Here is a 21,811-nt window from a genome sequence, read left to right as displayed (position 1 = left end):
AGTTTCCTGTTCTTCACCCACTTTTCCTGTTCAGTGCTGAGTTGGCTTCCTGGGTCTGCTGGAACATATCCCCACAAACGTGGTAGTCTAAATCCACCATGAAACGTGTGCACACACACTTATGGAGGCCAGGGGTTCAAAGTCAGAATGTTGGCGAGGTTGGTTCCTTTCAGAAGCTCAGAGAGAATTCCTTTCCAGAACTGTCTCCCGGCTCCTGGTGGCTCCTGACCATCCCGGGCATTCCCCAGCTTGTAGCTGCTCTACTCCAGTGTCCGCCTGTCTTCCCTTGGCCTTCCTCTCTGCGTCTCTGTGTCCCAGATCTTTCTCTCCTTTCTCGTACACCCTGAATCCAGGAGGACCTAATCCCAAGACCCTTAACTTAATTACATCTGCTAAGACCCTCTCTTAAATAAAGTCACATTCATGGTTACAGAGAGTTAGGACGTGAAGGGACCTCTTCCAGGACACTCCACAACCCACCACGGATGTCCAGACAAAGACGTGTACAAATAAGGGCACGCTTCATAGTAAATACCCTGTCGTATACAACACGGGTAAAGAATAGAGAAGAGTCCCCACTGGGACGTTCGGTGGTTTTACGTCTGCAGATAATCTGGCACGTGTATGGATAACTCGCTGTATCCTATTCTACGTTTTTAGAACCTTTGTTGTTTAGCAGGTTTTATGTGGGTAAAACTTGGGATCAGCTTTAGGGTACCAGAGTTTTTTCCCATTTTATATCCATGTCATAGGTTCATCTTTCGGATTTGAGGTGGGGAGGAATATCGGCCTTTCACTTGTTGATTTTATGTTTTATGAGGCATGTTATTTTCAAAGGTAAAAAAAGAATAATTTAAGCAAGAAATAGAAATTGCTTTCAGCGTTTTATTTGCGTGAGTGTTTCTTCTTACTCTCACGCCCAAACGGAGAGTGCAAACTGGAGAAATACCGTTTCTATGGCAACGGTTCTAGCACGATGATGCTTCCGTAGTCACTTCTGTAGCACGTCGGACCAGCATAGCTGGCGCCTTCAGAGGACGCACACGGGCCAAATAACACATTGATATCTATCAGATCCCTTCAGGAAAAACTCTGCAAATGTTTCTCCAAGTGAAAACTGTTTTAAACTGATCACACTAAAGGTGAATTTCAGATTTTAAGAAAAATTAAGGTCTGATTTATTGGGCCTTCCTCTAAATTCTTCTAATAGTTATAGTTATCTTTGCTTTACTTTCACTGTGAATGGTTGGTATGTACCACATGGCTCCCACTGAGGGCCAGACACTGTATTGCCACATGAATCTGTTCTTTCTGTTCCTTCCAACACACTTGTGTTGGGAGGATTATTAGTTCCACCTACAGATAAGGGACCTGCATCTCAATAAACTTGACTCATTTATCCTTTCTGCAAATATTTATTAAGCCAGACACTATTCCAAATGTCAGATATGCAGCAGTGAATAAGAATGTGCTAGAAACTGTGGCGCCTGGGGGGCTCAGTCATTTAAGTGTCCCACTCTTGGTTTCAGCTCAGGTCATGGCCTCAGGTCCTGGGATCGAGTCCCATGTCAGGCTCTGTGCTCAGTGGAGAGTCTGCTTGAGATTCTCTCTTTCCCTCTCCCTTTGCCTCTCCCCCCAGCACCTGTGTTTGTGCACGCTCTCTCTCTCTCTCAAAAATAAATCCATTAAAACAAATGAAAACAAAACAAAAAGAATGAACGAGAAACAGGGAAGGGCTGGGATCCAAAGCCATGCGTCTGTTCATGCTAAAATCTGCATTCTTTCTGATAAAAACCTACCTCGGAAACCAACCCTACTTGCCAGACCCTTGCTGTGTGGCGTTAAACTTGAATGGATGTGTTATTTATATGTTAAACAGTATGTGATAGATATGTTAATTCCTTATTGTGAATTCTTTGAAATTAATCCCCGGGTTGTGTTACCGTGGAGTAGGGCACCCTCTTCCTGTCAGCAATTTGCTTTTGAACAGACATGACATAAGCATAAAAATTCAGAAGAAGTAGCAAGAGTGTTTGTATCAAAAATTGTAAATTACATAAACTTTTGGGGCACCTGGGTGACTCAGTAGGTTAAGCGTCTGCCTTCCACTCAGGTCATGGTCCCAGTGTCCTGGGAATCGAGCCCCGCGTCGGGCTCTCTGCTCTGCGGAAAGCCTGCTTCCCCCTCCCACTTCCCCTGCTTGTGTTGTTTCTCTCGCTGTTTCTCTCTCTGTCAAATAGATAAATATAATCTTTAAATACAAATAAACTTTTATAGTCTAGATGCTATTGGCATAACGTTTTCTAAGAGATTCCTGTTGTGGTTCTGAGTTTAAGAATGAGAAATGGGCTGTGGGCACGGTAAGGTCCTTGCTGCACCTGAGGCCCTGCCCTCCCCTTACCAGACCCACCTGCCGCCTCCTGGGCCTTCTCCAACACCTGCTCCTCTCCAGGATTCGTCCTCTGCTGCCACTTCCTTCCTGTGTGTCTCTAACGTCTGCTGGTGGCTTCCTTCACATTTGAATGTCTTCAGATATCTCCCAAGTGAAACCCTATGAGCTCCTGCTGTGCCTTTGCCCCCACCCCTGATAGCACCGTGTGTCTCTTCCTCTGAAACGTCTTCCTTGGAAGACATTCTCCACCCTCCCTGTCCTTGCTTTCCCCTCTCCTGTGTATCCGTCACCACCTGAACCCCCTTCTCTCCAATTCCACTCCAAGTGCTTTATCCAAGGACTTGGCCAGGCCCCTGTTTCCACTGATAATTCATTGCCCATGTGTTTATTTCATTTCTAATGCAACTGAACACTAGTTCACATTTCTGACTCCTTTCTCATCTGTCTTTGTGTTCCCTGCTCGAGACTTGGGCCTACTTTCTTGTTATGGTTAACCCATTTCTCTTAAATGCTTTAGTGGGGAAAGTAGATGATTTCCTCACTTTCTGACCAGCGTCCAGTAGAACTAAGAACTGGAAACACCACATTGCTAAAGGTCAACAGTGAATGTGAGGACAGCACTGAACCAGCAAAGGATAGAGGATGTTGTGCAAAAATGTAGCTGCCATTTCACCAGAACCATATTTCCCAGCAACAGGAGATTTTCTTCCTCCTTTCTGGTTATCACTGCCCAACAGTAAAACTCCACTGGTGAGGTAACATGCCATCTGTGTGTGGTGGTGTCTGTCATGAAGCCCCCTGAGGACAGCTGTCTGGCTCCCACTACTGGACCACCAGGGGCTGTGGTCTCCTAGCGAGTGGAGCTCATGAAAAGCATCTTGCGTCCTTTTTGGCTGGCCTCTTGCATCTTCCAGGATTCATGAGTCTTTTTCCTGCATAAATGTCTCTGTTCCTCCTCTCGCTGCTGTCAATCTGTTTTATCTCTGTCATGTGGCAGAGTGTCTTCACAACCGAGACTGCCCTGCCGTGCGGAGGCCTCCGGAATCGGGGCCATTGTGTCGCGCAGTTCTCCGGATTCGTGAGATTTTGCACTGAGCATGTGCCGTTTTGTGTCTCAGCACCGCAGCTTGCTTGATTGCTCTGGACTCTGCAAGTGTTTATAAAATCCCACCTTGTTCGACTGGACATGCTTCTTGTTCTGTACCTTCCATTGCAAACTAGAGAACTGATTTGGCACCAAAAAGAAAAAGTTTATTTTTATGTGGATGCAATTTAATTTTATAGATGACTACGATTCTGTTGAAAGGTATAAATAATCGATCTTCAATTTGTGGCTATTATGGCTCTTTAACACATTTTCATAGGAATGGTAGCCCAATCGGGAGTATTTTTGGAATAAGCTAATTGCCTTCTAAAAGCTCTTTGGGCAACGATTAGTTTCTGCAAGAATGAATTGCCATCTCATTTAAATTAACTGAGTAAATAAAATGACCCCAAACTTTAAGATACACATTTATGAAAAAAACAGACACAGCAAAAAGTTATATTTCAGTTATTTTGCATACTGTTGTTGTTGTTGTTTTTAGAGATTTTATTTATTTGTCAGAGAGAGAGAGAGAGAGAGAGCACAAATAGGCAGAGAGGCAGGCAGATGAAAGAGGGAGAAGCAGGCTCCCCACTGAGCAGAGAGCCGGATGCGGGATTAGATCCCAGGACCCTGAGATCATGACCGGAGCCGAAGGCAGATGCTTAACCCACTGAGCCACCCATGTGCCTCTTTGCGTAGTGTTTTTACCCAACTATCTAAAATACAAGAGAGAACAAAAAAATGTCTCCTTGGAGGAAAATGTATACCTTGTAAATGGGATCTCAGCTTCTTAGTATTCTTTCTGAAAACTCTTGCAGTATAAAAAGGGCCCGTTTTTTTCTCCTTGAGGGTATCATTAGGAAATCAAGGTAGACTGCTGTCCCACTTCAGTTCAACTAACTGAGGTCCGTAAGAGAAGCTTGCCATTCCCAGTTTCATAGTAAGAAAGTATCTGGTCAATTAAATCATAAGCCTATAAACCAACTAATAGAAGAAAGTAGGACTTAAAATCATAGCCTGGAAAATTACAGTTAAGAGCAGTGTTCTGTTTCATAAATTACGTCACTGTGTTTCTGCCAGTGAATAAAAACACAGAAATTCTGTGCCAGACATAGAATACAGCTCCCGCAGAATGGAGATGTCGATCAAAACAGCAGAAAGGAAGGTCTTTTCTTTTCCTTGACTTTTTTCTACAGACTACTGAGGACAGTTTGTAGAAGGCCCACCTGCTCCCCGATCCCTGATGTGGGGCAGTTACCAGTTTCAGAAGCAGATTCATGAAAATTCTGACAGTCCGCATGGTTGATCCCAGAAAGAGATACAACTCCACCTGCCATGCCGCCCATATTGCATTATCTCGAGATGGGACGAAAAATAAATAAATAAATAAATAAAATAAAATAAAATAAAATAAAATAAAATAAAATAAACAAAACCAAAGTTCCCTCTATTGCTACTGCAGTTCACTCTGCAGAAATTTACGAGCACCCTCGGTAGTCTGGCTAAGAATTCCGAAGTCTCCAGCTCAGCAGGGATTAGTGGAGATCTGGTGTCTCCTTAGAAAAGATCGAAATGTCACTTAAGTTAAGAAGAGGTTCTCCAGCAGTGGCGTGTGCAGTTTCATGAATGATTCCTTAGAGGACGATGACCAGAATAGCTCTTTCCCGCTCTTCTCCCGGTTAAGTGCCGTCGTTAATCTGAACAGGTGGGGCTTCGCTGGGTGTCTGCTGGGTTCTGCGAGCTGGTGTCCCTCGGAACTGGGAGGGAGGTCCGTGCCATGCTCGCAAGCTCATAGCATCGTTCAAAAGCACGTTGGCTTTGGGCACAGAAAGGAATGAGGTGCTGATCCGTGGTTCCGAACGTTATGCTAAGAGAACGAAGCCGGACATGCGCGGCCACATATTGTGTGATTCTGTTTAGGCGAACTATGCAGAATTCTTAGATCCATAAAGACAAAACACAGGTGGGGGTCGCCCGCAGCTGGGAGGATGATGGGGGGGTGGCGCACAGAGCACCTGCCTCGTGTGTACATGGTTTTCTTTTGGGGTGACAACGTTTTAAGGCTACGTACAAGTGGTGGTAGCACCACATTATAACTTTATTTATTTTCATTTTTTTTATTATGTTAGTCACCATACAGTACTTCATTAGTTTTTTTTTTTTTTTCAACATCATGTTCTTATTTCTTGATGTCAGAGATTGGCACATCATTATTACATAGTAACAAGAATATCAACAAAAGCACACAGATATAATACCAACCAAACATTTATGGAGGGTAATAATTAAATCATGCATTTATATGTATAATGCTTGTTTACCAATGTTTACATCTTTATGTAAAATGTATAAACAGTATTTAAAACGAATAAAAAGTTTATATTATGAAGTAGGTAGGAACAATTTATATGATTAGGTTACGAGGAGACAAAGAACTGGTTTTTAACAATTTCTAATTTGCTCCATTTTTCCTATGTAAATAATCAATGCCATATTTAGAACTGCCTGTCATCATTCGTTTCTGATGTCGTGTTCCATGATTCACTGTTTGCGTATAACCCCCAGTGCTCCGTGCAATCCATGCCCTCCTTAATACCCACCACCAGGCTCACCTATCCCCCCACACCCCTCCCCTCTAAAACCCTCAGTTTGTTTCTACACTACGGAGTCCATAGTCTCTCATGGTTCGTCTCCCACTCCAATTTCTTCCCCTTCATTTTTCCCTTCCTTCTCATGTCTAATGTCCTCCGTGTTATTTCTTATGCTCCACAAATAAGTGAAACCATATGATAATTGACTCTCTCTGCTCGACTTATCTCACTCAGCATAATCTCCTCCAGTCCCATCCATGTTGATGCAAAAGTTGGGTATTCACCCTTTCTGATGGCTGAGTAATACTCTATTATGTCTATGAACCACATCTTCTTTATCCCTTCATCTGTCAAAGGGCATCTGAGCTCCTTCCACAGTTTGGCTATTGTGGATATTTCAGTTATGAACATTGGGGACTTTATTAATGTCCACTGAATTGTTCACTTCAAAATAGTTAATTTTATGTTACATGAATTTTACCCCAATTGAAAATGTACACCAGAAAATGTTGTTTAAATTTTTTGAGAAAAAAAAAAAGCATATGGCTCTTTGTATACTTGTTCTATACTTGGATACATGCTGCAGACACAACAGTAGTGTTCATAATATCTGGCAGGTATTTTTATTCAATAAATATCTGTAATAAAACTGTCTGGGAATTGGGTAATCATTGAGGTTCCCCCCACCCACAAATCACCATTGTAGGGGAGGAATTTTTTTCCCATTTCCCCTTCTAGGTTCTTTGACTGATCTAATAATTAGATATAAGACAGATTAATGAGAAAAGCTAATTAATTTGCTGTGTATGGAAGCCCATAAAAATATGAGACTCAAAGAAGTGACCAAAGCAGGCAGCTTTGATACCTTTTTGATAAGAAAATAATAAATTTGTGAAGATTTGGCAAGACAAAGAAGTTTGGGCATGGGGTAGCAAATTAATAAAGAAGTAACAAGGCTTATTTATACTTAGTTCTCAGCCCTGAGTTCCCGGTCTCCAGCGGTAGGGATGCCTTCTACCCTGCCTGCAGAAGGAGGGTGCCTTTAATGTGGGAGATTTTGTTCCTGCTTTCAGAACAGGAGGGTGAAGTAGGGTCAGAGCGTTTTCCTCACCTTTGGTCTTTTGTAAGTAATAATCAGTGTGTCAAAGTGACAGATTTGGGGGTGCCATAGTCTGCTACTGTCCCCATCCTACGACTGAAGATTTTCCACCGAGAACTTTACCATCTCTCTGGGTTATCTTCCTGTATAATTTGCCTGTCTGGAATTTTGCATCTTCCCAAGAGCCTTTGTATTCTTTTCTACTCCGGTTATTACTGTGATGTTGGAAGCTTGCATTCGGAATTAACTCCTATGGTAGAATCATTTCTGAAAATCCATTCCCATGTTGGCTCTGCTCTTAGACACCGTTAATGAAGGTGTCAACTAGAAAGGTCACCAATAGCAGCACCCACGGCCCCCCACGGGTCACCTGAATCGAATTTGATATATGGCCTTTAATAATTGCCCTGTCCTTGTCAACGAATTCTCAGTTCATGTTGGAGGCCTTATGGTCAATAGAATTAACATTAATTTTTCTCATTTTATGGCCCTGAGAGGCTCTTCTGTACCATACTGGCTGCCTAGACACGAAATTTTTTTTTTTTTTTTTTTTTTTTTGCTACAACTGGGCATGCACTTCTGTGTAATGACTATGGGAGTTAACGACTGTGGTTCCGTAATAATGGAGAACTGGTCCTTCACTTCTGGATCTCGCTGGGTTAGATTTTCCTTTTCCTGGCTTGAATCTGCACCCTGTTCAGCTGCTTGTTTGTAGCTCTAAGGCCCGAGGAGATAGCGAGGACGGCTTCTGCTCACTTGGCCTGGCTCGCGGCCTGATTTCAGCCTGGAAACTGCATGGCGGGGGGTGGTGGCAGGGGATTCCGTGGATGCGTGCTGGGTCCATCCGTGAGAGCGTCCCCTGAGAGAGTGACACCTGAAGCTACAGGGACAGTCTCAGAGTCAGGGACCCTCTGGTGCGACCCTCAGCCCCGTTTTTCCCATCGAAGCAGAGCTAGTTTTATTTAAAACACTGAAGCTGGACTCTTCAGTAGACCATCAGGACTGGTCTGTGGTTCAGTCCCTCCCGGACTCAGCCCTGTCTTTCTGGCTCCAGAATGATCTCTCATTCTCAGTCATCGGGCCCTCCCTCGGCTCGTGGGGCGCTGTCCCCCGCGCTGCCCCCGTGGGACCGGGACGAAGAGCCCACCGGCTGTCTTCCCGCCGTCCGCTCCGCAGCCCGCCTGCGTTTGCCTCCGTGTGCGGCCCGACTTCCAGCCCCGGGCCGTGAGGTCTTGCTCCCGAGACCCCGTGATCCCTCATGCAGGGCTGTGTTTCCGGAGTTACCTTCTCTCTAGTTTCTTCGCTTTCTTCCTCCCACGCGATGATGTCCATCAACACACACACACTCGGTGGCTTCCCCATAAGTCAGACGCACTCTCGGCCCCTCCACCGATGAAGGTGCTTTCCCCTTCCCTGGCAGCTTTCTGTCCTGCGAGAGCTGTGAGTCCTACTTCTCCTCGTCTTCCCTCCAGCAGAGCCCTTGACCTCCTCAGACTAACCTCACTGTCTCTACCCGACCCTCAACGTTGTTCTGCCAGTGACCACCGCCGTCTTGCCAAATCGAGCCACAAATTCTTAACCGTCTTCCTGACCTCTCCGCAGTGTGGGCCCCACTGTTCTTCAGGAACATCTGATTCAGTTGGCTTCTAAAACGAAACACGATTTCTTTGTTTGTCTCCCCACAGTACCCATCGGTTTTCATCGAACGGTCCTCTACACACGAGTCCAGGAGGCGGTAGTCGACTCACAAATGTGTACAGTGTGATTCGTTTGTATCACGGGAGATTGAAAGAAGTCAGTGCTTCTCAGTCGCTGTCAAAGATAATAGCGGGGGCGCCCGGGTGGCTCCGTGGGTTAAAGCCTCTGCTTTCTGCTCAGGTCATGATCCCAGGGTCCGGGCTCTCTGCTCAGCAGGGAGCCTGCTTCCTCCCCCTCTCTCTCCGCCTGCCTCTCTGCCTGCTTGTGATCTCTGTCTGTCAAATAAAAAAATTAAAAAAAAAAAAGATAATAGCAGATTTCCTGTAGCTACGGACTAGCAAGTCATGCTGGCCACCGGTTCACAAACATAATACATTGCATCTGACTGGTCACCCTCACTTAGTCTTCGTGACGTTTCCACGAAAGGATGCTGAACCGTTCACCTCTTCTCTGAACTTCCCACTGGACTGCTTAGGTGGTTACCTGATTTTTTAGACCTTCACAAAACCATCGAAAGTGACCGTGCAAATGGGAATTTGGAACTTCCCCGTGCACCTTTCTAGTATCAGGGATAACCTGAAAGATGCTTAGAATGTTTCTAGAAAACTAAAGCATCTAACAGTACAGCCTCACTCTTCTTTCAGGGTTTTTGCAAAATGGCTTTTGAAAGGCAGTTTCCCTGGAATCACTGCGAAGCGTGGGGTGCCTGGAAATGCTTTTGCATTTTTCATAAAGCTTTGTTACTGAACACTTAGAGGAAAAGAGCAGGAACTGTTTCAGTTTCTTTGAATTAATGAAGAGACTCTGAGGCCAGACACCTAAGAGTCGTTATACAACGAGGCTCTGACTGTGGAGACCTTGCCATATGGGACAGAAACTCCGAGAGCTTCTGGAATAGCAGTGAGATGGGTCTCTGTCGATTACAGCTCGGGATACAAGTGATGGCAGTTGGCGGTGTTTGAACAGAGAATGTCTTTGTTTCTGTTCTACTCCGACGGCCCATCTGGTGCTTTAACGTCAGGCCGTTGTTTCTGATGGAATAATGCTGGAAGCACTGGCTCCAGTATATTTCTATACAATTTTTCTTAATATCAGTTCCTTCTACATTTTTGAGGAGATGAGCTCGAAGGGAAGTTACAAGCCAGCGGACTGAAGAACTGGCTGGCTGGGTAGGAAAAGTTGGCTTGTGTACGTGTTTCTGGTTCCACCGACGCCCTCCATGTCCCTCCTTCAATCCTCTGAAAGCCACTCTGGTCTCAGGCTTTCTTGTCCTTCTGGGGGCGAAGGTGAAATTCTCACTTGGCCATTCGGTACTCTGGAGGTTAGTGGCTGACCTGTTTTCCTTAGAACCTTCCCAGACCTCAGCTTCCACGGCAATGTTATTGTCAGGCCTTACGCCCGCTCCTGGCCTCGCAGCCCCCAACCCTGTACAGCTTTCTTCCGCATCGGGGGTCCTCCCTGCCTCTTCCCCTCCTCAACCACATACTCAGTCGAGCCGCTGCTTGTTGGCAACACTGCCGTCCGTGAGCTCCTCTTCTCAGAAACCCACTTGTCTCCTGCTTCCCGGCGGGCAGACCTGCCTTCAGCTCTCGTCCTTGCGCCTTGCGCTTTCTCAGAGCCCCACAGCAACTCCCAATAAATGCAAGGGGGACGTCATTCTTCTTCTTTCTTCCTTTCTGACGTCTCTGCTCCTCTGTCCAGAAGAGCCCCTTCAAGTGCCAAACCTGGGATTCACTTTGAGACTTCAATCCAGTCCATCCCGAGTGTAAACACGGGCGTGATTTTGTCTTGTTGCTGCTTCTTCGGGATGATCCGAGTTCATCGGTATTTGACCTGTTTGTTTTGAGCACCCCATGCTCCCGTTTTCAGACATCAGTTCCCACTCTTCATTTTCATATTGTATAGTCTCAGTGTATACCTGCTTCTAAGAAGCCTTCACAATTAAAGCAGCTTTGTCAATTTCAGAGATATTGTGGATTTTCTTGAAAAAAAGAAAATGTACAGGGCACTTCGACTAAATTCTTCTAGTACTTCTTTCAGGATGTGGCTTTGTTACGACTTTTAAAACGATCAACTCTCCAGTGCACACATGTGGGAGGAATGCGTGTCAATGAGGTTGTGTCTCCCGTGCTACTAGGCAAGGACGTTCTTCATCCAGCAAGTGTTAGGACGTCTGCTGGCAACACGGGTCATCGATCCTTCCGTCCTGTGAATCCTGCAGCTCGTTTGGAGGTTCCCACGGCATGTTTGTGTGCCTTAAACTAAAGACCCCTTCCAGCATTTGTAGGGCGATGGACTGCTCCAGTCTGCCCAGGACTGGCGGAATTTCTAGGAGGCTAGATGGTTGGTTTTCAAACCAGAGTGATTTGGCCCCGGCAAATACTAGCTAAATTGTCCTTAGAGTAGAGCAGTTGGCAACTTGACCAGATAAAAAGCACTTGAGGATTGATTTCTTGGATCACTTACGTTGAAATCTGTGCATGTAAATACCAACCATGTTATTAACCCAACACATGTTTATTCTAATGATACAAAGATGATCTGTCTCTATATATAATTTAGTTATACCTTCCATACTTTTACATCAAAAAAATTAAATAAAAAGTCACACTTTCTCTACATCAGCTTGTTAATAAATGTGGGGCTTCTCCGTGTATTCGTTCTTTGAATCTAGATTTGTTAAGCGGGTACTGTTGGCCTCATACAAAATGCCAAGGACGAGAGACATAGTTATGAACCAGGTTATTGTCACTTTAGGAAGTTCCAATGCTTACTAGATTTTTCTTGGTAATTTGGGCCCCATCCCAGGCTTTCAAAATCCCCAAACATTTAGATAAGGTGCCATCTGGTTGGTTTCTCATTGGCCGTGAGAACCCCAGTTCTGGTTCCCTGGAGTTCGAGTGTGTGACAAATGTTCCCTTAAATTGACTCATCTCGGTAGTTAATTTCTCCTGCCTGTGTTGCTGGTTGTTCAGGCATTGTGTGAGCCCTAAGCCTTTCCATTAGCTCGGGAGAAAAGTATTTGTTTGCAATTGTCAAACCTTGCTCCAAGACGAAGCCCGTCACAGGAAGGAGGTTGAGCACAGTGTCACTGTGGATCAAGGCAGGAATAGACCACAGACTTCACCTTGAAACTTGCCCTGAGACTCTGCCACAGGCTAGCTGGCTCAGTTGGCTGGGTCACCTCAAAGCAGCCCTGAATGACCCATCTTTGAGGAAGGGCAGATTCTCCCATTTGCCTGGCCATAGCTTAAAAGCACCAGATGGACACCCGAAAATTGTTGCTGCAAGCCCAGCACCTGAATAGTGCCTGGTATACAGTAGGTGCTCAATAAGATCTCACCCAAAAGATCCTGCCATATGCAGTTAGCACCCCAGGATACAGGAGATCATCCACTGAACTCATCCAGTATTTCATGATTCAGCACTGAATGCAATATTATTTTGCAACCCTTTACTTGGCATTTTTTTTCTAGTTCCTCTAATTTCTAACTTTTAAAAGCGAAGACTGTAACTTATTTTTACTTGTCTCTCAGCATGACACAGGACAGTGATTGGGCTCTTAAAAAGGTATATTGAATTTTTAGTAGTGTCGATGAATGTAAAACTTTGATACTTTCTGACAGATAGACTAATTAAATCCCTAGACATGACATGGGTTTGAAGGGAGACTATGTGAATTAATGTAATTTTAAATTAATTTTCCTCTTCATGTCAACTTCCTTGTATTGAGGTGCTAGTAGAAGAAGATTTTAGAATAGTGATTGATGTTGTAGGGTGAGGATTTGATGGTGTTAAGTGATTATTTTACCTGGGATATACTTGTGTTGGTAATCAGTGTCTATTCTATTGGGACACAGCATCAATATGTCCATTAACAGTAGGAAACTAGACACTTGTCTCCCACCTGGAGGACAGCCCATGTTGTCTCACCCAGACTTTAACACAGGAGCAAATTATCTTGTGATTTTTCTGATGATGTCCTTAAAATAAGCCTTACTGAAATAGAAAAGCTGGATTTACCATAAAAATCTTTCCTTGGGGGGGAACAAAAAAGGAAGAAGAAAGAAACCATTAGAAAACATTCAGGGCAGTCATAAAAGACAAAATCGCACAGGTGCACTCATCTCCACAGCCTGTTAAACGGATCCTTGAAGAAACCCACAGCAGGACCACAGACCCCGTTTATCTGATCCCAGACTCCTAGAAATTCTGAGATTCAAACCTGTGCATCCAGACACGCAAACAAGGCAGGGTTCAAAACATGTTGGACTCAGGCTGGAGTGTGAAACCATGTTCATTTTGGGTAACTGGCCAAGGACGGGTGAGTCTTATGGCTTTAAGAGCTAACCCTTAATCTCAGCTCAGTCCCCACCCCCCCTTATGAGACTGCAGTTAAACCAAGAGAGAATTTGTTTGAAGAGCAGCATGGATTTTTCGGGGTTTTTAAAATCTCCTCTTCCTTCTCTACTTTACCATTGTTACTTTACCAATGTTACTTCACCATTGTTCCCCTCTGGTTCTCGAGGCTCTTGTTAACCTCAAAGAACCTCTATGAATGTTAGCATTGATTACTATCTTCCCCAGCCGTCTCCCCCTGGTGTGAATCCCAGATTACTCTCCCACCATTCACTCCCATTTTTCTTCATGGAATGTTGGAGGTCAGCAATGGCCTCTGAAACAAAGGCAGTGTTCAGGAGTGCCCGAGTTTCTCAGTTGGCTAAGGGTCTGCCTTCGGCTCAGGTCATTGATCTCAGGGTCCTGGGAAGGAGTTCCGCTCAGCAGGGAGTCTCCTTTCCCCGCTCCCCCTGCCCCACCCCCACCCCACTAGTGCTCTCTCTCTTGATTCTCTCTCTCAATTTTTTTTTAAAGATTTTTATTTATTTATTTGAGAGAGAGACAGTGAGAGAGAGCATGAGTGAGAAGGTCAGAGGGAGAAGCAAACTCCCCATGGAGCTGGGAGCCCGATGCGGGACTCGATCCCGGAACTCCGGGATCATGACCTGAGCCGAAGGCAGTCGTCCAACCAACTGAGCCACCCAGGCGTCCCTCAATTTTTTTTTTTAAAGGCAACATTTAGTGCCTGCAGTGAAGGTGAATTCATATATGGAGACATCCATTTCTTTCTCTTTGTGGGGGAAATGGGTTCCCCCTAGGAACAGGAGAGACTTTATGGCCTGCTATTATTGTAAGAAGTTGAGTCTACATGTTCTACAAATCTCGAACATTGGTCTCCTGGTTTAACGGTGGCACAATGGGTTACTGCAGTCTTGGAATGCATGCTTATCTACAGTCTGATTTCCTTTTAGGTGAGATGGGCATTTAAATGGACATCAGAAGAAACCAAGAGATTAATGGGTGTTTTTTTTTTTGTTTTTTTTTTTTAAACTTTTTTTTTTTTTTTTTAAGATTTTATTTCTTTATTTGACAGAGAGATCACAAGCAGACAGAGAGGCAGGCAGAGAGAGAGGAGGAAGCAGGCTCCCTGCTGAGCAGAGAGCCCGATGCGGGGCTCGATCCCAGGACTCCGAGATCATGACCTGAGCCGAAGGCAGCGGCTTAACCCACTGAGCCACCCAGGCGCCCCTAATGGGTGTTTTTTAAAGGGCTTGCAGTCTTTATCAGGGTTAGGTTGGTTTCGTGTGGTGCGCTTTATCCTGATTTCTCACGGAAGACGGAAAACGAAGATTTGTTCATCATTGTAAAGGTAGTGAACTCCCAGGAGTAGATAGTCCCCCACAATGTTGCAAGTTGGATATTAGCAACCTGAACTTTAGGAGGAGAGCATGTTTGTCTTGTGGTCCAGCATTAGCGACGGTCGTTCTGCTTCCTTCACAGGAGTTCAACAAATAATTGTCACAAGAGCCCCGTGGGCTGCTTCTCTGGAGTCGTCTTCGCTGGTGGTGTTTGGTCAATTTCCACAGGTGTTTGTTGTTTCACTTAGAGAGCAGCGGGTGTGTACCGGCGTCCGTCTCAGCGGAGGAGGGCCCCTGAACACTGGAGTCTTGCCCCTTTTATGAAAATTTCTGTACACAGTCTCATCGCATACAGTTGCGAGAATCCGCGTTAGTGATGTTTTCTAACATTTTTTGCTGGTAGCTAAGACTCAAATGTGACAGATAAAGAAGGTTGAGTAGTGGAGAGAACATGGCGTTTCTCAAACCAGAAAACCCGAAACTCAGTAATGCGGTGAGTCCAGTTTTTTTCCAAATTGTGGGTCAGGATACATTGGTGGGATACAATGAGTGGGACGCGCCTAATATGTTTTCTTAATAGAAATATAGTTGTTCAGAGTAGTAGACTGGGGAAGGATAAAACATGTTTTTTCAAGAATCTTTTTGTTTCAGAGATATAGACTGGTTTGTGTATGTGTGTACATGCATGTGCAAATGTGTGTTCATGTGTGCACATCCACATGTGTGCACGTGCGTGTTTGTGTGTGCATGTGCCCATGTGCATATGTGTGCACCCACATGTATGCATGTGCGTGTTTGTGCATGTGTCCACGTGTCTGCATGTGTGTTCGTGTGCAGAAGTGTGTGCGTGTGCACGTGCTCCTGTGCATGTGCATGTATGTCCACATGTGCATTGCGCTCGTGTCTACACATGTGTGCATGCGTGCTCATGTGTACATGTGTGTGCTCCTGTGCATGTGCACCTATGCCCATGTGTGTCCATGTGTATGCACCTGTTCGTGTGCACATGTGTGCATATGTGTGTTAACATGTCTGTGCATGTGAATATGTGCCCGTGTGTGTGAGCATGTGTGTGCATGTGTGCATGTGCCCACATGTGCATTTCTACTTGTCTGCATGTGTGTGCATTCTGTGTGCATGTGCGTATATGCATCTGTGTCCATTTGTACGCGTGTGTGTGGGTGTGTGTGTGAGAGAGAGATGTGAAACTGGGTCACAATCTAAAATCTATATTGTCACCAACAAAGCTTTGGGTATTTCAGTGTTTCATCATTCTGAGTTCTGAGTTTCTCATCTGTTAAATGAGATTAATAGTGATTATTTTGAGGGTTTATTCTGAGGATCGATGGCAGCAACACATGCAAAGTACCTTGCATGGCACCTAATTTACATGAAAGACATACAAAAGATGTTACCTTTTACTAAAACTAATCCATTTAAAATTTAATTGATTAGAATCTATTCAAGTGTACACAGGATTGAGTCAAGATTTAAATCCATAAAACTAATTTTTAAAATATTTTCTGATTTGAAAGACAATGATGTTAAAAATTAATCAGGAAGGACATTGCTTAATTCACTCTGTTTATTGATTTTTTTCTTTGAGATCATTGCTTTTCAGTTCAATAAAGTATTTTTAATTTAACAACCCATTTACTCGAGTAATATTTCCAGAAGCTGGAATATGTCCAAAGCAACATGACAGAAATTCTTATGTGACTCCAAACTTATGCTATGAGAAATAGTTACATAATCTGGTGACAGCTTACAAAAGAGAATACTCAAATGACATTGATTTCATATACTAAAAGGATTATTTCATGCCAGAGAAATTATATTAATTAAATAAGCCTTGGAAGAAGAAGAGTGAAGACAAATTTATTCGAACTTATGGAAAAATAGAGTTCAGCTCAAAACCAGAACCAGAGACTGGTTCTGAGCCACCAGAGCTACCTCTGAGAAGGGAGGATGGGCATGTTTGGATTTGATGGGGTGCAAATCATCTTTTAGCTTAAAGACCTGATGATTGTTTCGATCGGCTTTTATGGGTTAGATATCCTGATGGGCTCTATATCAAACTGTTTTTTTTTTTAAGATTTTATTTGACAGACAGAGAGAGCACGACAGGGTGCAGCAGGCAGAGGGAGAGGGAGAGGCAGGCTCCCCAATGAATAGGGAGTCCAACGCGGGGCTCTGTCCCCAGACCCCGGGATCATGACCTGAGCTGAAGGTAGCTGCTTAACCGACTGAGCCACCCAGGCGCCCCATATCAAACTTTCATGTTGAACAGTTCCACAGGGCATATGCATGTGGGACGTGCATTTTCCATAAATGGGCCTGGATACACAGTCTGGTGGAAACTGCTGGGGAACATGCACGCTTTCATTTGTGAAGGAATCCTTGTGTTTATCGGGTCTGTTTTCATATAGTGACAGGCATTAGGTGCTCACCCCTGGCTTTACTCTGGATTTCTTCCTTCATTTAGTTAGTTACATTTGCTGACTACTTAGAAGCAAAAGTAGAAAAGAAGCGTGTCCATTCCTCGTTTTTAGCAGTTTAGTGGGCATAATAAGCCTTGGTATGAATGCAGACAAGGTTGGGGCTCATGAGCATGGTAGCATCTGTACTGAGGAAGAACACGAGGGGTAAACTAATGTCAGCTGGAGGGGGAGAGGGGACGCTAGAGAAATACGATGGTTCGTCTCTCCAAGAAGCAGACCAAGAAAGGCATGATAGGGAAAGGTGATTGTCGGGAAAGGTGATAGTAGGGAAGGACTCTTTTTTTTTTTTTTCCCTATAGCCTTTAAGGAGTGCTTTGAGTGGCTTTTGATTTTGTTGGGAAAAGAGAATAACTTAAAAGATGCCCGCGATCATAACGTAGTCTTGGTACCTGACAATGACTCTCTCCTCCAAAGTAATTTACAGAAGAGAAATCAGGAGTTGTGTAAAAAGGGACCTGACTTGCCCAAGTACTCCAGAGCTAGAATCAGAACATGTGTTTCTTGACTTCGCACCGTTCTGATACCAGTCTTGATGGGTTCCTGCCCTGAAGTGTCCTCCAAATCTTGCGGGCCTCAGGCAGCTGGACCTGCGTGTCAGGGGTTTTAGCTACGGATGTAACGGGTCCGGGATCTTCCAGGAGTAACGCGGGGTGGGTTGTTTGAATGGATCACGCAGCTGAGTGAGGGTTCATGCGTCTTCTCATTCAAGGTTTTCAGATGTTACTTTAACAGGAAAACCCTCTATTCACATTATATTTCTGTAGCAGCTTAATGTGTAAGCAGAGCTTTGTTTTTTGTTTTGTTTTGTTTTGTTTTGTTTTTAAACAAAGATGATTTAGTTGAAATGAGTATTAGGGATCTGGACCGCTGCCTGCTCCTACTTCCCACTGGCCCACCGTGACAACCACGAGGCTTCCAAGATGTATCATAATTAAAAAAAAAAAAAAGTCTACTTGCTGGCCTTCATTTTATGACCAGGCTTTCTTTGAATGCAGGGGAAAGAGGACATTATTTCAGACTTCCTGGAGAAAAATCCGTTTTCTCCAGGGGCAGATTTCAAGGGAGAGTGACTCTGGGGGAGTCCAGTGGAAGGGAAGACATGAAAATTGGAAAAAACAGGAAATTGACCTCTGGACTGTCCAAAACAGGCGTTGTGGGAGGACTAATCAGCTCATGTGTAACTGACTCACCGTGTCTAAGCTCTTTCCCAAAGAAAACGAAATTTGGGGAAATAGGCATATTTCTCTAACTATAAATGGTGGTTCATGCTGATTTGAAGTCGTTTTGTGCAGATGTCTGGTAGGGTCTGCAGTGATGGCTCTTTCTAGGGAATCTGCAGAATAGTATCTGGTTTGGACCACCCTGTAACCTGGTGGGACAGAGACCTGTGTCCTTCCGTGGGTTCTCGGGGAATCACGCGGAGCCTCCAGAGCCTTCCCAGGATGAGGCCCCGAGATCTCTGGATAAGGGAAAGGAGGAGAGGCCAAGATCCCGCAATCATGAGTCACATAGGGGCAGATCGCACAAGGTAGTCCCCGAGCCAGGTTCGGTTGTTACTGATGTGTTTAATGATTACACTGCCAGGGAGCCCGTGTCTTAGAATCTCCTGGGACCTGGGGCTCCCTCAAGACGGTGGCATATTCATAACCCATTTCAACGCGTTTTCCGTCCTAAGTCCTTGACTGAATGCTTAACAGTACCCGCAGCTTCCCTGTCCGGAGGCTCTTCTTCCCCAGCCGCGCACGCCAGCTTGGCGCACGGCGGCAGCTCCCCCTCGGGAAGGAAGTGCGTCTGTGTGCCCGTCGTGCCAATCACCAGCACGTTTTTCTTCAGGTCGAGGGAACACTGGTGTCTCCTGAGCATGTCTAGGCCTAGCAGCATGTCCATGGGCTGGTCCTCCAGGATGGAGAATGAGCACTGGAGGAAGTCGCCTTCGATCTGGATCTGGGCGAGGTGCACCCGGCCCATGATTCTCTGCGTGCCCACGCCCTTGGCGATGCCAGCCCAGCGGCGGTCCACCAGCCGGATGATGTTGCACCTCTCGGCGCACGCCTGGCTCATGATGGTCATCTGGGCCCCGGAGTCCACGAAGGCCTTCAGAGGGTGTCCGTTCACCTTGCAGTTGATGTAGAGCATGGTCACTTGCCCGAAGCTCTCCGGAGCCTCCTCCATCGCGATGCTCATGTTCTCCTCGATGTTGCGCTGCCGGATTTCTTCCTCGATTTTGGCCTGAGCCTCCGGGTCGAACGGGTCGGCCGTGAAGAGGCGCAGCCGCTCCTGCTCCCGCAGGGCCCGCTCCCTCTGCTGCTCCAGGAGGACGCGGGAGAAGGCGTCCAGGTTCCCGCTGAGCAGGGCTTCGGCCAGGGCCGGGTTGCGCTCCTTGAGCAGCGACAGGTCGTGCGGGTTGGACAGCAGCAGGCTGCGGATCAGGGCGGGGCTGTCCAGACCCTGCGCGCGCGTCATCTTCTCCCCGGAGCCCAGGCCGTGGGACGGCTGCCGGGCGCGGGGCGGCTGCGGGGCGCGGGGCGGCTGCGGAGCGCGGGGCGGCGGGGGCGGCACGGGCGGCGGGCGGCAGCTGGACGTGCCGGGCACCGCTACGCCGGCGGGGTCGGGTCGCTCCAGGCTGGACGTGCGTCCGGGCGGCCGCGGGCCCGCGCCCTCCTTCTGCAGCAGCACCACCACGTCACCGTCCCGGAGGCCGTAGGAGCCCAGGGAGCGCTGGTCGTCAGCCAGGAGCCGCTCCAGGAAGACGATCTGGGTCTCGGCGGCGGGGATGCCGGACTCGAGCTCGCAGAGCAGGCGGAAGTTGTAGAGCTCGAAGTCAGGGCTGACCTGGAGGGAGAAGGTCGCCTCGGACAGGTCCCTCCGCACGCAGTACACGGTGACCAGCATGGCATGGGCCCGGATGGGCCCGGCGGGCACCGGGCATCGGGGTGTCCTCCGGCTGGCTGGGGCGGTCCCGCCGGTGGTGCGGCTGCTCCCCACTCGCGCGGCCTGGGCTCGGGGCCACCCACTTCTGCGCGAGGCCCAGCCGCTCCCCAGCCTCCCTGCCGGCTGTTCGGCCGCTCCGAACGCGGAGGAGGCCGCGTGCGTTCCACACTCATTTGTGTGCAGCCGCGTGGAACTCGGAACCCCGTTCCCTCGGAGGAGCCCGACGCCCGGCCGCGGCCCCGGCCCCCCTGCCAACCCTGCTGCATCCCGGACCGCAAAGAGACGATTCAGCTCTTCCTAGAGCTGGGCCCATTCCAGCGTGCTCACTGGAGAGCGGAGTTCCCTGGGCTCTTCCGTGGGCCCCGGGCAGGGAGGGAGTGCGGGTTTCCCAGGGGCCGGCAGCATACCGGGCGCTGGGCAAGAAAGAGGGGTCGGCCCTGGCCCCTGATCGCGGGGACCTCACCCTCTGGGGGAACTGGTGGTCAGCGGTGACTCAGAATACCCAGGCTGAGAGAGTGGCACTCCAGGCAAGAATAACAGGAGCCCGAATTCATGACCAGGCCTGCGTTCTCCAGAGAAAAGGGTTTGTGTCCGTGATTTTAAAGGGCAGGGTATGAAGCTGAAAAGAAAATGATCAGCAGGGGTTTATAGAGTTCTACGTGAATCCGAGGCCTGTAAGCAGTATCCATAAGCAAAAAAACTCCCCCAAAAATATAAAACGGGAGGGAGGGAAAAGAGAAAAATGAGAAGGGGAATGGGAAGGATTCAAAGCAGGTGTTTGTGATGGTTTCTTGTTTGTTTCTTGTGTGTGTGTGTGTTTTCATTTAATTTAAGGAAGTGGTTTCTCACGACCCGCGAAGGACACTTGGTGGCAGGACTGCCAGGTAGACGCTTCCTTGTTGGCTCAGAGAGGACACTGTTGCTAGGAGCTGAAAATATGAGGACCAAAACCAATGACCATGAGTGTGGTCCTTGAGTAGAACAGACGGGCCCCTGTCAGCCACTGGATGTGGGGAGCATAAAGGAACACATGGTGTGGGTAACATAGAGGGTCTCTGAAATGCAAGCCCCTTCTCAGCGGGCATGTGAGATGAACTTGTGAGGAGACTGGTTTGACTTGGATTCTGGAGTAAGATGGGTCACGGATGCCTCTCCGGGGACTGTCTGTGGCTCTGGCTCGGACGCAGGGCTCACTGCCCCCCCAGAACCGAATGGAGGCTCACAGGGCTCAGTGGAGAGGTCCTTCCGGCCAGGTGGCGGCGGGTAGAAACCTTTGAGCACCACTTGTCTTTCTCTGTATTTCTCTAAGTGTTTATGAGGAACTCCTCTTCCCTGGCTTGGCCTTCCCACAGGTGTCAGTCAACACCCTCGGCTCTGCCCCACCCCCTCTTTATTTCTGGTTTTGTCAGAAGACTGGCACTGTGAGAGGTTGCATCAGCTGTGAGGACTGTCTTAGCTTCTCATTCTCGTGTGCTTGTCTCAGAGAAAAGATAGCATCTCACTCCGTGCTCTCATTATCATTATATTTCCATACTCGTATTCATTCACATTGGAAACGTTGGCTAAATGCCCAGTGTGTGTGGAGCGTGTGCTACATTCCAGGGATGCACGCACAAATTGTGTTAAGTGCAGGCTGTGCTCGTAGAAAAGCCACAATCTGAAAGAGGACACGTGCACGTGTGCACATATGCACACACACACAGACACACACACAAATACATGTACCCGCACACACATGCACACATGCAGACACAAAGGCCTATATCTGCACGTGCACACACGCACACATGCACACACATGTACACACACATGCATC

General features: G+C 46.9%; 2 protein-coding genes across 3 annotated transcripts in view; one reads left to right on the top strand and one right to left on the bottom strand.

The window, feature by feature from the left end:
* The window catches only part of PDGFD (platelet derived growth factor D), a 227,689-nt gene that overhangs the window by 95,682 nt on the left and 110,196 nt on the right, over nucleotides 1-21,811 (top strand). The window lies entirely within an intron of this gene.
* DDI1 (DNA damage inducible 1 homolog 1) lies at nucleotides 18,592-20,146 on the bottom strand. Its single transcript, XM_047692876.1, has one exon. The coding sequence runs from the start codon at nucleotides 19,954-19,956 to the stop codon at nucleotides 18,718-18,720; it is 1,239 nt and encodes a 412-aa protein (XP_047548832.1). The 5' UTR covers nucleotides 19,957-20,146; the 3' UTR covers nucleotides 18,592-18,717.

The sequence above is a fragment of the Lutra lutra genome, chromosome 10 (assembly GCF_902655055.1).
Source record: "Lutra lutra chromosome 10, mLutLut1.2, whole genome shotgun sequence".
NCBI classification, from domain to species: Eukaryota; Metazoa; Chordata; class Mammalia; order Carnivora; family Mustelidae; genus Lutra; species Lutra lutra.
This window is presented reverse-complemented; position numbering and strand designations above follow the sequence as displayed.